This window comes from Typopeltis vanoorti, chromosome 17, assembly GCF_054136105.1.
Source record: "Typopeltis vanoorti isolate ZY-2024b chromosome 17, IOZ_Tvanoo_1.0, whole genome shotgun sequence".
Taxonomy (NCBI): Eukaryota; Metazoa; Arthropoda; class Arachnida; order Uropygi; family Thelyphonidae; genus Typopeltis; species Typopeltis vanoorti.
In genome coordinates, this window is record NC_143565.1 from 10168475 (window position 1) to 10186011 (window position 17537).

The 17537-nt window shown below is 35.8% G+C and overlaps 1 protein-coding gene across 1 annotated transcript in view; it reads left to right on the forward strand.

Annotated features, from left to right (window-relative positions):
• Positions 1–227: 227 nt before the first annotated feature.
• Positions 228–17537, forward strand: part of LOC150097140 (28 kDa heat- and acid-stable phosphoprotein-like) — a 102577-nt gene continuing 85267 nt past the window's right edge. Inside the window, exon 1 of the mRNA XM_090406879.1 lies at positions 228–317. Coding sequence (XP_090263005.1) covers positions 308–317 — 10 coding nt within the window. The 5' untranslated portion in view covers positions 228–307. The remainder of the gene's footprint in view (positions 318–17537) is intronic.

Genomic DNA, 17537 nt, shown 5'->3' on the forward strand with positions numbered 1-17537 from the left:
AGTTTATTCAGTTCCTCATATACCTCCTATTTAAGTTTAAGTAGCTATAAAAATGCTGTTCTAGTTCTGAATCACGACGGCTTTATGCCTCTATGTAGCGCACCATAGTGCACATCTCTTTTACAGGATAAATATTTTCAATTTGAATTTAATTTGAGTTTTGATATTTGGGCTTGGAATAGTACTTGATATTATGTGCAACATTAGCTCCATCTATAATCCACAATTGTGAGACGTTACTGAGTTGTGTCGATTCTGTTAAATTTGAATTTTTTTTTCTTAATTGTATATTTCTTGTAATTGAATTATGCCTAGGGGTATGTATAATTTATTTTAGTATCGAGTATTCTTTTTTTTTATTAAAAATTTTAAATGGCAACATAATTGAGTGTATTTAATATGTACTCGAGCAATTCAGTACCCTAACGATCTAAGTAGGCTTATGGATTTTTTTATTCTACAGTTGATACATTTCGCTCAGTAGTGTTTAATTTTATGCATTGGATGTGTTAAATATTATAATTGAACTGCAATTTATGTAATATTTATACTTCCCTTTACAAGTATCAAAAATTTGTTTTCTTAAAGTATATGTTATGTAAATTACACTAAAGTTCAGTTTTGTTGGAATTCGTATCACGTATTAAATATCAGTCGTACGTTTTAAGTAAGAATCATTAATGATAAAGAAGCTAAAGTTTATCAAGGTTGATGAAAACTTATTTACTGATATCAGTTTTTAACGAAATAAGGAAGTGACGTAGAGATCGCCACTGGCCTATAAAAATAATTTTGTACTGATTGATAATAAATCTTATTTATACCGTTTCGAAGCAGATCAGTTATTTCAGTAATTTTAGTCATGAATTTTAGGATGAAAATAATGAGAAAATGTATATGATCATTATGAAGCTTTAATGTCAGCCTAAAAAAAAAAAAAAAAAAAAAATTAGAGAACCAACAATGCTGATTTGCATGTACATGACTATATTTGCATGTGCATGACCTAACGTTCCACTTTTTTTATTTTTATTTTTTGTCTGTTTCCTATATTCTGATGAGACATTCTGGATACCTATATTATTATTATTACATTGACAGCAGACTTTGTGGAAGGTTCACTTAACCAACAACTCTCATTTTTCATTCTTTCTTTTAAGGTTACATGGTAGTCAGCATTCATAGTGAAGATTTTATGTTGACACAATACATGTTAGAGTAATTACTTTACATTAATAAAGTAACATTCGACATTTTGACCAACTTACTTTTGTATAATGCAGTGTCATGTGGCTTGTATCCTGTACATATGTGTTCCTAATGATGATGACCTCAATTGGTGGTGGAGACGGAGAGTTGTATAGTAGGTGTCCTCCCTCGATGAGTCTTCAGATTCCTTGGAGGTGTCAGGAATAATAATAATACAGAGATCAAAACGTCAAATGTTACTTTGTTAATGTTAAGTAAAGCAATTATTCTAACACGTGTTGTGTCTCCATAATTTCTATGCAATGAACATATTTTTCATGTTGAATCTTAAATCCTTGACATTTCCAGAATTCACAATGCATTCTGGTATTGCATCCCACCTACACCCACAATTCTCCATGTAAAAAATCTCCCTTAAATACCCTTCTTTGCTACATCTTTATACTACTTCCAGATATGGCTTATTTGTCTTTCCCCTCTCACCTTTAACTCTTTTTTGTAATAACTTCTATTATTTTGATAAAATCTCATCAGTAACTTAAACATCTCTATCAATTTATGTTCCTTTAACGCCTATTTCCATAATCAATATTCTAGAGTCCTGTGGTCACTTGTCTCTGGACCTTCTCCATTATTTTCTCATCACAGTGAAAACTCTCTATATATAAACCAACTGTTATGTGGTGTGACCAATGCTTTGTTATAGTGTCACAACCACCTCCTCATTTTTACTTATGAATGTATACTCATTATAGCTGCAATGCAATAGATGAATTATAAAATTCTCCCAACTTTTATCATCAGCAATATCTGAAGATTCTGGTCAATCAGCATGAACCATCAACAAATAAGTTAAACAGCAGTGTGCTAAACAGATTCATGGTATATTACCACTGGTTACCATCCTTGTTTTGATACCACTCCATATGCAACTTGTTGGTATCATTTAGAGAGCCAGTCTATTATCCTTTTCCGCATCCTGCAGCTTGTATACCAACCTATCATATGGTAAATGCATGTTTATGCTTAGGTGCTTATTTACACTCATTCAGAAATTTAATGAAATGGATATAGCACAAAGAGAAATAATTAAAGAACAAGTTTACTGATTCTGATATTTCATCTCTATCACAGAGACATCTTGAGGAATACAATATTAACATTGCAATAACACACACAAAAATAAATTAGACTATCTAAAGCTTAAATTCCTATGAGGCGGTGCTGTTGGATGGGAAGACTAAGAATTAAAGTTTCTCAGATCCTGAGAAGTTTAACATAACCATATTTTTAAGATTAGGCTCATTTTTTAAAAATCCGCTGCTGATTCTGAAAAGAATCTTTCAAGATTGTATTTGCTGTGATGAAGTTTAATAGTTTTATTCCATCCGATTTGATGCAAGGTATCCAAGGCATAGTCACTTCTAGCTGACTATGCCTTTGATGATCAGTAGTTGTGACAGATGGATTTTTTGTGTTCATCTAAGTGGATGTTAGCAGATTTCTCAGTTTGACCATAATATGATAAGTTGCAAGAATAGTGAACCTTGTAAACACCTGGAACAGAGAGTGGAAAAAGTGGATCCATAGGAGAGTGGAGACAGGAAGCCAGCTCAGATGAGGCTGGAAAGCAGTGCAGAGATTATATTTCTTTAAATTTCTGACTGTTTTTTTCTGAAGTTCTCTGGATATAGGGAACCTATATCCAGAGAACTTCACCTCCCTCTCAACATTACTGTGTATGTTGAGAGGGAGGTGAAGAGATTGCAGGGACAGATAATTTGTAGATCTTTTTGGCATTGCAACCATTGGACAGGAAGGTTTGGCAAATAAAGGCAAGTTACATTGTAAGGGAAACCTTACTGTGAAGCCTACTACTGGAAAGCTAGTTGTAGGAAGCTTTTTCACTTGGTTATAAATTATATATTATAATTTTGTTTGATCCAACGTAAGCAGACAAAGTTTGCACATGAAGTGATTTCACGACTAGGCTACTTGTATACAGAGGGTAATGGCTTCACATTAATTGCCATAGTGTCTCATAATGCAAAATACTCATTCCTTCAGGTGTGTATAATACTATGCATTATGAGAAGGGCCATTATCCAGACTAGTTTTCAACTACTTGTATATGGGATATATATATATATATATATATATGTGTGTAGAAAGTATTTTTACCTTGGGTATAATTATGTTAAAGATACCAAGCAATTTTAAACTTGGTTTTACTCCATTTTTCCCAAGTAAGCAAACAGACAAAAATGTCAAGTTTGCGCCTGCAAGTGATGCAAGACAAGCTGATCCTACAGGTAGCGCAAGACCAGGGCAACTCGTGGTAGACGTGGAACAAGCTCCGATCACTAATCTTAATATTTACTAATTCTTAGTATATACTAAGACTTAGTAATACTAAATCTTAGTATTTCTAGCCTAGCTCCCACTGATGAGACCTCAATAAAGGTCGAAACCGGTCTGGGTAGTGGCCCCTTGCCTTTAATACAAAACATCATACATCCCCTTATTGGAGATGTGTTTTGGCATTAAGGGTAAATAAGATTAGTGATCGGAGCTTGTTCCACGTCTACCACGAGTTGCCCTGGTCTTGCACTGCCTGTAGGATCAGCTTGTCTTGCATCACTTGCAGGCGCAAACTTGACATTTTTGTCTGTTTGCTTACTTGGGAAAAATGGAGTAAAACCAAGTTTAAAATTGCTTGGTATCTTTAACATATATATATATATATATGTAACTTCTGCATTACTTCAACCTTACTATCTCTTCTGGGTCTGGCTTTCACTGGTGAGACCTCATTAAAGGTCAAAACTGGTCTGGGTGGTGACCCTTCCCATAATGCATAGTCTCAGGATACACACTTGAAAGGATGTATGTTTTGCATTATGGGATACTAAGGCAATTAATGGGAAGTCATTAGCTTCTAAATACTAGTAGCCTATTTATGAAGAAACTTGACATGCAAAGGATTAAACAAGAATATAAATTCTTTGCATTTTTAATTTGATGTACAGGTATCCTTCGATGTTACCGCGTATATCAAAATCGTGTTAATCAAATCTAATAATCAATGGTAAAAATTACAATTCGTCCATGATCGATTACTGTATTAATAATTCGTTTTATATGGTACTCTTAGGAAAGATAAAAAATGAATGCAAAGTAAATGTTAAATACTTGTACCTACATTTTTTACTGCAATTTTTTTTATCAAAAGAAGTTATCAAGAGTCGTTTGAACAGTTTTAGTTTTTTTCTTATCGGCGTAAATTCTGCGATAACAAGCAAAATGACTCTCCAAACCTCGGCAAACAAGCAATAAAACATAAAGAAAAAACACTGCAAATATAATTCAATGGTACAAATTAAGTGGATATTGAATCCAACATTATTTCATAGCCGAATATAGAAACTACAAGAGTTTCGTGCCAAATATATAGAGAGTAAAAATTTTGGCAGATGCAAGCATAAGCAACCTTATGGGTAAAGGTGGAGTAAGCTCCAGATCACTTTCCTTAGTGTTTTCTATAATGTGAAGCACATCTTCTAGAGGACATGTATGATAAATAAGTCTTTGGCTCTCTATTTCAGTAATACATGATGGTTTATTTATTTTCAGTTACAATCTAGAAATTATTGAACCAAGGTTAATAAAAAAAAACAACTAAACCAACTAAACCAATACTATACTGACATCGGAGGTCGCGGTATCTCTCAGATACAATTTACTTTCAAATATCACAAACCTTTACATAACGTGTTGACAGCAAAAAGCAGTGCGGAATATCACTCATAACATATGATGCACAGCTACTCATGACTTCCGAGCTATACACTGAATTGTGTAAGAATCTTTATATTAAACATTTTGCGTGTATCTGTCAGATAGCTGCGAGCTCCGAAGGGTTAAAGGCGCATTAATCAAAACTCTTGCCACGTATATCAAGGGATTGCCGCAATTAATTTCACTGTGTTAATCAAATCCTGCATTAAGCAAGGGATACCTGTATTCAGTTTGCTGCTGCTATTCTTCAGCCAACCAATCTCGTATCTTTCTGACCAATTTGCCATCCTCAATTCTATCCAACTTGCACACCAATTTACCATACAGCAGTCTATTAAATGCTTTTGCAAAATTCCAGACTATTGTTACATGACTTATTGATCCAGCATGTTGATTATTTTGTCTTAAAATGTATATCACTAAAGCAAGATCTTTACAGATTCATGTTGACCATCTTAGATGATTCCTTTGTCAATCAATTTAGTCCTGTATTCTATTTATTCACAAATGTAGATATAAAAACAGGTATGTAATTGGAAACATCTGTCATAGTTCCATTTTTGTTTGAATCCTCCTTAATGCAAGATGTTCCTTATACAGGCAAGGTTCACAGTTGACTTTTTCATGTTCCCTATAAAATGCGCCATTATATACAGTGCAGTATATCCAACTGTACTCAGTACTCCATGCGCCTGTAACATTTTCCTCCTCTTGGGTATTGAACTGAATAATTCATAGTAGTTTGATATATGCTGATAAAGTGTTTATGATATAATTCATTATATCCTCTATAGTAGTCACTTTGCCATCTTCCATTAGCAAATAGTGTTAACCATCTGTAATTATTCTTTTTTCCACATGCGAAAGAATTCCACTGAATTTCTTTTGGGGTGACTGGACAATCTCCTATGTGCATTTTTTCTTTCCTTATGCTTTTTTAGCCTGTTGCATTTTATAATGTTCTTATCTCCTCCTTAAGTTTACCCTCATTGCTAACCTAATAACTCATATGACTTGGTTTATAGTTGTATATTGCCTATCAGACATGTTTTAAAAAATTCTCATGCTTTGTCATATTCTTTACCTCTCAGCTCATCATTCCATGGTTCCACATATATCCATTTTTGACTAACCCCGAATTCTGCTTATCCTCTACTTCACTTTGTTTCCTTTCTCTGCTCTCTCCTTTTCAAATCATCCTTATAACCTGGGCAACACATTAGCCACTTTTTTTACTTATGCTCTTGTCATCTTCTGTATCTGTAAGAGATTTTTCAAATCCCTTTCGATATTATTTTCCCCACCTTCTGAATCATTTGTATTCATAATCATCACTAAATCTGATGACCATTTATTCATTCCATACAAATTCTCTTATTTTTCCTATACTACCTATCAAACATGTCTTATGTGCTTTCTTTTCTTCTACAACAATCAAGTTTCCATATCCATATGATCATCTTTTGATGCTTCCTTCATCTTATTAACTTTTGTCATTCATGTCAATCAGCTGCATGTTCAAATGCCCAGTTTCATCCTGTAATTTATCTCTTCATTGGCACTGTCATCCCTCATTCATTAGCATTACCACCATTTTTGTTCTTTTTTGTTCACTTCATCCACATCATTCTCCTCTCTCTCTCTCTCTAAATGCTCCAATATCTATCATTGCACACTTCTTGAACTATAATTCTCATTTATTATTTTTTTAAAATATTTTTTTATTTGTCCTTGTAATCCAAAGTTCTTTAACAGTTTCAATATGCACAGCAAGTGCATTAAGCAATTGTAATATGTAATTGTTTACTTGCTTACCAGATAACCGTAACAATAAATTAAAGATGCCAAGAAATTCTCTATCCAAGTGTAAGCAAACAAAGCTCAAAGTGTGCATATGACGTATCTTCATAACTGGACTAGTATATAGAGACTAATGACTTCATATCAGTTGCCTTAGTATCTCATAATGCAAAGCATCCTCCCCTTTCAGATGTGTATAAGGCTATGCATTATGATATGGGTTGCTACCTGGACTGGTTTCGACCTTTATTGAATTATATTGGAAATTTATGACTTCTGCATTGCTTCAGCATTGGTATCTCTTCTGGATCGGGCTCCCACCAATGAGATGGCACTTCCCATAACTCATAGCATTATACATGTTTGAAAGGGGGGGGGGTTGTATTATGGGATACTAAAGCAACCGATGTGAAGTCATTAGCTTCTATGTATAAGTAACTCGGTTGTGAAGATACTTCATGCATAAACTGCTTGCATACACTTGGATAAAGGATCTTGGAAATTTTAATTTATAGTATAATCAAGTGAAAAATTTTCAGTAACCCTAACAATTCTCTAAATATTCTAGATCTCTTAATGACCCTTCAAAGTATATGGTGGATGTTGTTTGTCATGTAGATAATTCAGACCACAATCTAGTATTGCTTCCTTTTCCCATGGAGTAACACAGCTGCACTCATCCTAATGTTGTCTGGAATTGTATGAAGTCAGGTTGAACAAGCTTTGTGGTTTCTGGACCTCAGTTTCTTGGTTGCATTATTGCTTTGTCTTTTCATCCAGACACATGTACTGAATGCATCCCTGAAAAAAAAAAATTTATTGGTACATAAACATTCATTTCCATTCAAGTTCTTGCTGGTTGTCTAAGCCAATGTTTCCCAAACTATGTTTTGCGGAAAGTGAATAAGTGTTCCGTGAAAAATTACTAAAATTAATATGGGCCTGGAATGGTTTTAAATACTGCAACAAGTTCAAACAAGTTTGAAAATCAGGCTCTCCTCACTTCGCACGTGGATTGTGCTATTAAGGCCTTGACTTAGCCATCTGTGGTTGTCAACACTTCTGAGCACAAGTGAAGTACGGAAGTATATATATTCTAGGAAACGTGCAGTCAAAAGCAAGGTCAATGTGCGATGTGCTGTGGCCTGGCACTCCTGTAATGTGCACTGTCGCATTTTTGAGATGCGATACAGCCTGCTGCAGCGATAGTGTGCGCTTAGCTTTACATTGAATACGAGACCAATGATACTCGACTAACCAAGGTGTTCTGTTAAAATTTCAGGATTTGTGAAGTGTTCCATTGTAGGAAAAGTTTCAGAAACCCTGGTCTAAGCTATGGTTCTCCAAGAAGTATGTGAAGTTTGTATGCGAGAAGAATCGAGCAGATTTCAATTGACTTTTGTGGACCTCGCCCATTGTTGTCCTGTTTGTTTCAGCCACCTCTATTATGCCGATCTAGTATTTATCCAATTCCTCAGCTAGCTCCATTTCTTTGCCATGTCTTCGTATGTTGATAGTACCGATCTTGAACTCTGGTGATGTTGAGTTGGGATGTGTGTCACAATTTGTTCCTGTAGCTGACTTTTCATTGTTTGCCTTGGTTCTTTGGTGAAAACAATGGGGATGTTGTTTAACTGGGCTACACCCCCAGGTGGCATGAAATTCTGTCAGGTTGTACCATCATTTTATTTGTGGTTTAATCCAATAAGAATACAATTTGGCTGGCTAAATTCCAAATTGCCAGCCCATCCTTATTCGTTCAGTATCCAGGTGCACCACGAGAAGGTAAGGATTGGATATTAGATCAGAAGCCCTGGTCAGTTCTCTGCATTCCTTTAAAAGGTCTGTTGAGGGGTTCTCAGTTATACAGCTTTTACCTTTAAGCACCCCATGTGCCTTTTGAATTTCAAATTCCTATCTACCATTATGGCAAGATCCCTAGCCTCATCGATTTCTTGTAGCATACTCCTGCTAATATAATATGCCACTGGAAATCTCATCACTCCAAAGTGCATAATGTTTACTAACATTAAACTAATAACCCATTTCTTTTGTCCAAATTTCCAGCCTATTGAAATCATTTTGTAAGTGCTGGATATCAGTAGTATCCCTAATTGTCCTACCTCTTTTTGCATCATTGGCAAATAGTTGCACATCACCACATCACCTGTTATACCTTTCCTAATGTCGTTAATATATAGATTGAACAACAGTGATCCAAGGACTGAACCCTGAGGTACACCACTGCTAACCTTAAATTTAGTAGATTTACACCCACTGCATACCAGTTTTTGATATCTATCAACCATCCACCGATCCAAGTCAAGAGTTTATATTCCAATCCTGTATTCTCCAGTTTATACAATAATCTTTTGTGTGGTATCCTATCAAATGTCTTAGCAAAATCCAACGTTATCATAGTGTATCCATTTTCTTTATCCTACTCGGCCTTAATATTGTTATAAAATATAAGCAAATTGCCAAAACATGACATTCCTTTAGTAAACCCATGCTCTCCTTGCAGAGTATAGCTTGTTTGTCTACCCATTTCTGTATGGAAGTTCTTACCAACTTTTCTAAAATTCTTCACTACCACACCAGAGATACTGATAGGTCTGTAGTTAGATGCATCATGGAACTATCATACATTCGTTTGATCTGCAGTATCAATCCTGAGCTGAGACTTATACAAACAAGTGAAAGGCCTAGCCAATTCAGCTGAACATTCCTTTAGCAAACATGCTGATATTTCATCTGTCCCTATTGACAAATTTTTATCCAGGTTATGCAACTGCTATTCAACCTTATTTTCATGCACCTCTGATATAATCTTAACAGAGTGAGCACTCATTGAACCATCTCGTTAGCTTCTGACACCAGAGTACCATCTGCATTCAATGAAGCTATTCCTTCTCTTGCTTGTGGCATAACAATAAAATTCTTTTGGATTGCCTTTAGCTTGCATAGCCAATTTCTTTTCATTTCCAATTTAGATTTCTGCAGAATAGTTGTTACTTTTCTGCCCTGGTCTTTATATATTTCATAACTCCTCTCACTCTTATTCTCACGATATTCTTTCCACGTTTCTTTCTTGTGGATCTCTTGCTTAATTAGGTTGCACATCCATTTCACTTCCAACCTATTTATTCTTCAAACACTAAGGATACATTCAGATGCCACCTCATTTAAGCACTTTTTCTAAGATTCCCATGTATTGCTGACATTTTCCTTATTCAGTAACTGATACCATGCAACCAATGATAGTATTCTCCTAAGTTCATCATAATTCCCAACTTTTTAGTTCAGCAGTAACCTGTTCTAATGGGAATATCAATATAATTAGATACTTCCCAAGAATGCACAGCATGATAACTGTCACCAACTGGTGGTAAAATGGTCGTATTCTTAACAGAGACCCCTTCTGATGCTATGAATAAAGCATCAGAAGGGGTCTTGAATAACTTTCTCACCTGAGAAAGTTGCCTCCCAACAATTCAACAAATGCATCTTCATTTTTATCAGAGATTTCTCATCTACCCAATCAATGTTTGGGTAAGTCACCCATAATGGTCACTCATTTAGTACCCATTAGACTAAACTGACGATGCATTTCTTCGTCCCCTGCAACTGAGCCACCAGGTCTGTAGTAACACCAAACCATATATTTCATTCTGTTAGCCTCCACTTCATACCAGATAGTCTTAAACTCTCTGCTACATGGGACATTGTTACCATTATTGTTTTCTTGCATTTCTACCCTAACTGGACTTGCCATCTGATATCATTATTAGTACTCCCCTCCATGTGGGGCACCTGTTCATGGTGGAGGGGACCTACCAGTGATGGTACTGGCCCCTTTCATTCTTCCTCTTTTTCTTTGCATTTCTTTCCATATTCTTCGTTCTACTTCTCCTGAATCTTTTTCACTATCCTTTTTTCCAGACCACCATCATTGAGACCCAACCCTGCCACCGTGTTTGCCGTGCAGTGCGACCTGTGGACATCCGGAAAGGGGGATCCTGGTAGTCTTGCACTACTTTTTGCCCCTGCTTCGACAAGATGGGCAGTCCTTGATGGCCCAGCCAGGATCAATTGGCAAGTGGACTTGCCTGCAAGGGTCAATGGTGTTGCAGTAAGTCTCTCATCTCATAGTCCGCGGTCGGGGATCCTAGACTTGCTGTAATGTCAGTATAGCGTCCGGGATAGCCTTGGCGTTCCACTCCTAAGCGCAGGCAGTGGGCATCCATGTGTGGCTCCATGGTGGGTGGGGAACTCTGGCACCGAACCAAAAGCTTCTTCAGCATGAATCCTTCATCCTCAAATGTTTCAGGGGCCCTAACAAAGTCCCAACCAAGTACTGATACCGTAGATATAGCATATGGAAACAGAAGTAAGAAACAAAAGACATATGATGCTAACATAAATGTACCAACATTTTTAATCATTCATGCCAGGTGAAAAACCAATAGGGAAAATGTCACCCTTCTTTATTCCCAAAGGTTTAGAAGGACCTCCCAAAACTGTTAAGAAATTGCGTTCTGGTGATGTCCTTGTGGAAACATTATGTCAGCAACATTCTGAGAAACTACTGGGAGCAACAACAATGGGTGGAATAGAAATTTCAGTAACACCTCATAAAACATTTAACTCCTGTAGAGGAGTGATATCAGAATGGGATCTCCTTGATGTTCCTGATGAGTGGATATGTTCAGAACTTAAAGTAAGAACTTAAAGTAAAGTTCAGAACTTAAATCAAGGAGTGACAAGTGTGAGGTGCATCTTGATACATAGGGATGGTCGCCTAGTTCCAACCAAGAACATCATCCTTACTTTTGATACACCTAAGCCTCCAACATCTGTAAAAGCAGGATATCTCAGCTATCCTGTTAGAATGTACATCCCTAACCCACTGAGCTGCTTTAAATTTCAGAGATATGGACATGCCCAAACTGCCTGTCGTGGTTCTACTACCTGTGCTCGATGTGGTAGTAAAGAGCATGATAACAAATCTTGCTGTGCAAAAAAAAAAGCTAAATATGTCAACTGTCAGGGAGATCATCCAGCTTACTCTCATGCATGTCAGAAATGGAAAGATGAAAAAGAAATACAAAGAATGAAAACAGAGCAAAACATAACATACCAGGATGCAAAAAGAAAGCTAGCTACTAACACACCTGCTCTGAGATCCTCTTATACTGAGAAGGTAACAATTAAGAAAGTGACAGTAGCAACTCAAACTTGTATGTCTGTTCCACCATCTGATAATTTCACCATACCTGCACCTTATGATCACAAGTACTTCTCTGTTGAGCACATCAATCACATAACCTATGGCCTTACTCCAGAGACAACTCCAAAAATGATCCCACTCTATGAAACCCACTTGTCAAAAAAATTATAGCAAAGATATCACTTAAAGATAAACCACCAGATACTCCCACAGAAAAAATGGATACTTCAGTACCCAGTGAAAGTAAACTAAACTTACCAACTGACCCTAACACATCAGATGTATTGAATACTCTACCAGAAGAAGAGATGGACACTGGCCATCCATACTTCCCCAAAACAATTGATAAATTTAAATATGACGAAGGTAAGCCCTCAACCTCCTGAAAACCAAACAAGTCTATAAAACCAAAAGAATAGGAAAATTTGTGCAATGGAACTGTCGTGGATTTCGCCAGAATATCAATGATATCAAGATTTTGTTGCAGAAACGCAAACCTTTCTGTTTCTGTCTACAGGAAACGTACTTAAGACCCAGTGAAGGCCCTACCTTTAGGAATTTCGCTGTTGTACACAAGGATAAAACTGGAGGTGGTCCTGCTCATGGAGGAGTAGCTATCTTAGTGGGCAATCATATTCCCTTCCATCATGTCCAACTTAATACTTTTCTGGAAGCAGTAGCGATTCGCTTCTCCGTGGGATTTCTTATTACAGTATGTTCAATTTATTTACCACCAAGTGCTGAGTTAAATGAAATCGATCTTGATAACCTTATCTCGCAACTGCCTGAACCTATACTTTTGATGGGTGACTTTAATAGTCACAATACTCTATGGGGTAGTGCCAGCACTAATAGACGAGGTCGAATCATTGAAAGACTTCTTCTTGATAATAATAACCTCTCCCTTTTAAATAATAAATTCAATACTTTCTTCCATATGCCTACCCGTTCATATTCTGTAATTGATCTTACAATCTGTTCCCTTCCATTCTTTCACTGCTCACGTGGGACGTTGAAGAGAACATATATGGAAGTGATCACTTTCCTGTTCTCTGCACATTTTCTTCACCTGCACGGAACCTATATGGAAAATGGACCAGGGCTGAGTGGAATACTTTCTCTCATCTTACAAAATTTAATGCTGATGCCATTAGTCAAACGCCTATCAATGAAGCAGTAAAATATATAACAGAGTACGTTGTCCAGGCAGCAACAGCCTCCATCCCAAAAACATCATCTCGGTTTCCACTCTATCCAAAGCCTTGGTGGAACCCAGAATGTCAGACAGCCAAAAAAGATCAACACAGAACATGGGATATATTTCATATATATCCCACCACATCAAACCTTATAGCTTTCAAGCGTGCTCGAGCCAAAGCATGCTATGTGAGGCATCAGAGTCAAAAACAATTATGGATCCAATTTACTGGTATTTAGAAAGCAACAATCTTCTCTCAAATACACAGTGTGGGTTCTGTAGACATCGCTCAACTTTAGACCATTTGGTTCGTTTAGAAACTTGTATAAAAGATGCATTTCTGAAACAAGAACACCTTGTTTCATTTTTTTTTTTTTTGACATGGAAAAAGCTTATGACACAGCCTGGAGATATGGCATATTAAAAGACCTCTATAACATCAATTAATCAAATGACCAGTCCAAAAATTGTATGGGATAAAATCTGGAAAATGAAAGGCAGATATAGAACACATTGTTTGTCTACCCCTTAGACCATAATGGAAGTGTTATTGCTGATCCTAAAGCCATTGCAGACACTCTGGGAGAAAATTTTGCCAGAATCTCAGCAACAGCTTCATATCCTCCTGAATTTTTAATTCTGAAAGAACAGCAAGAGAAACAAAGGCTAAATTTTTCTACCAATGTTCTTGAGCCATGCAATCAGCCATTTCTTTAGGAGAAACTAAAAAGAGCTCTCTTATTATCTCACCCTAGTGCAGTAGGGGCCTGATGACATCCATTATGTAATGATAAAACATCTACCTTCTCTTACTATATAATAGAATACTTGCAGAGGAAGAGTTTCCAAATTCTTGGCATAAGTCGATTGTCATTGCTATCCTAAAACCAGGAAAAGATCCAACACAAGTAAATAATTATTGACCCATTACTCTGACCAGCTGTCTTTGTAAGATACTAGAAAAAATGGTTAATGCCAGAATTCTCTGGTATTTAAAAAGCAACAATCGTCTCTCAAATACACAATGTGGGTTCCATAGACATCACTCAATTAGACCATTTGGTTCGGTTAGAAACTTGTATAAAAGATGCATTTTTGAAGCAAGAACACCTTGTTTCAGTTTTTTTTGACATGCAAAAAGCTTATGACACAGCCTGGAGATATGGCATATTAAAAGACCTCTATAACCTTGGTCTAGCCTGTGTAGCTCAGTGGATGTGGCGTTTGCACACCATCGCGCTAGGCCGCACGAAGGAAGTCTTGGTTTCGAGTCTAGTCGGCGACTAGAGGAAATTTTTCTAAGCCTTTTTTCGACCGGTTCCCGAGTTAGTCGATCTCTGGCACGGGCAAGCAGGTTTTTCCTCCCGGAAACTCGGGTTTTTCGTCCTGTAAACTCAAGAAAATCGACCGTAGAACCCACATTATTTCAGACATTAAATATATTGTGTTAGGGTTAGAGACCACGAGATGGCGGCACATTTGAGCCGTCTCTCTTCACTGCGTACCGCTTAATTAGTGATAGCCTTGGGCCATCTGTCTCTGATTGGGTACCAGTGGAGATTGAACTGCCCACTCAGTCTCCAAAAGTTAGATAGGGCTAAATGGCCTCGCCTACTCCCGTATATACGGGAATAAAAAGGCGTTAGCTGATTTTTTTTTTTTTTTTTTATAACCTTGGTCTTGAAGGACACTTTCCTGTATTTATTGAAAACTTTCTTTCCAGGCGAATTTTCCAAGTCAGAGTGGTAAATACGTTATCTCGATCATATCATCAAAAACAGGCTGTGTTCCCCAAGGCTCTATCTTAAGTATGACACTCTTCGCTGTTAAAATTAACTCAATCACCGAACATCTTCCTCTCACTGAGACAATGCTCTACATGTTGATGACTTCACAATTTACTGCCACTCCTGTAACATGAGGTTAATTGAAAGACAACTTCAGCAAGCAATTGATCATGTTTCTCTGTGGGCTCTTAGTAATGGGTTTAGGTTTTCAACAGAAAAAAGTGTCTGTGTACACTTCGAAAATGCACTCTTCACCCAGATCCTGAATTAACAATGGGACGCACTATTATTCCAGTAATTACAGAAGCCAAATTCTTGGGACTGATCAGGATTTGACAGTAAACTTATATTTCTAGCACACATTCGTCAACTAAGAGAAAAGTGCAAGAGAGAACATTGAACCTTCTTTGCACTCTATCCTCTACTGAGTGGGGTGCTGATCGAGCCTCATTGCTCTGTCTTTATTGTGCACTTATACGTTCAAAGAAGCTGGATTATGGGTCTCAAGTCTATGGTTCTGCAACACAGAGTAACCTGCGATGGTTGGATTCCATCCATCATCAGGGTATATGAATAGCTACTGTTGCCTTTCGCACATCACCCACTCAGAGTCTTTATGTTGGAGCAAATGAACCAGCTCTATCAATTCGATGGAAACAGTTGTCTCTTAATTATGCCCTAAAGATAAAGTCTCTCCCAGATCATCCTACATGGACTAGTCTCTTTTCTCTACACTGGGAAGCTCAATACCACACTCTTCACACTTCCATACATCCTCAGTGCCGTTTCTACATTTTGCGGGGCCCCTGAAAGTTAGTAACTTTTATGGAAATTTTAAATGGAAGAATATCTTGTTAATTAATTGATTAAATCAAATATGAAAAATATTTATGCACATTAATAAACAATATGCTCTTTTAGCATCAGTTTAAGTAAAGGGAAAAAATTAGTTTAAAAAAATGTGTTTGTATGTACATATGTACATGATATGTTATTTTATTATGTAAGTACACATTACCATATAAATATGCCAGAACAATGATTTATTTAATAATATAAATAATAATATAAAAATATGAATAAAATATCCATTTTTACTATAAAGAATGAAATATATGTATCACAACTTATAAGATTTAAAAGAAATCCTAATATATTAAATTTTATTTAACCTAATGCGCTTAGCAATAAAATAATTTATAACGCTATAAAATTCAAATTTTTTGCAATTTCATGCTCTATAGATATTATTGCCAGGGATGACAAACGTTCTTGAGACATAGAAGATCGCAAATAGGTTTTTTATTAATTTTAATTTGGAAAATGACCTTCATGCTGATGCGACCGTAACTGGACTGGTCAATAATATTTTAAATGTCATGGAAATATTTGGATAAATATCCGACACATTATTCGCAATTATGAATTTTAAAATATTAACGGGTGCATCTTCTGGAACAATATTTCTAAAAATAATCAATTCATTGTAAAATTCAGATTCATCAATATCTGTATTTAATTTTTGATACAGCTGTTTGCACCAAAATTTTAATTCATTTTCTGTCATTTTTCTTATTAATTTCATATCATAAAGAAATCCAAATGATTTTTAATGAATTTCATACAATTCAAATCTTTTTTTGACAGATTGTAGAGCAGTATCTAAAATTACAAAAGAAATTTATCCTAAAATTATCTTTGTTATCACCTATGTGTGATTCATCAGGCATTTCATAATCAAAAAATGCTTTTCTTCGACGTACTCAACTTTCTTTAAATTTAATTTCTATTTCTAATAGATTTGACAGTTCTTTAGCAATCTCAAAACAGCTATCAAATCTTGATATTTTCTACTCTTCAAAGTACTGCACTAACATGAGAATTTTTGCATTTTGTAATATTTGACTTACTAAATTAACTTTTGACAAAAGCTCATACTAAATTACAAGGCTTAACATAAACTGAAATGAATTTATTTGTTCATATTTTGAAACCACTTCTACTTTGATAGTATTATCTGATGCAGTTTTAAATAATTCTTTTAGTGCATTTAAAAATTCTGGAATTTGAGAACGTACAGCTCTAACTGATTCTATTCTGCATTCCCATCTTGTATCACATAACGGTTTTGGAGTTAATTGTTTAACAAATTTCTTTAATATGTCCCAACGTGAAGTTGAGGCAGCAAATAATGTACAGTATATATTTTTTGTATAACATTAAAAAAATGTATTGCTATAATTGATGATTTTGTGACATCTCCTAAAATCAAATTTAAATTATGACAGGCCCAAAGAGTATAAAATGCCTTTTTGTTTTCATTTTAAAATGTGAGTACGGACTCCCTTATATACTCCTTTCATGTTCGCTCTGTTATCATGCCCTTGCCCTCTACAATCTGATGATTTAAGATTTAATTTATTCAAAAGTGATTTTATATTTTCATATACATCTTTACCAGTAGTGTCATTAGTTGTTTAAAAACGTCAAAAAGTGTTCACGAATTTCAATATCT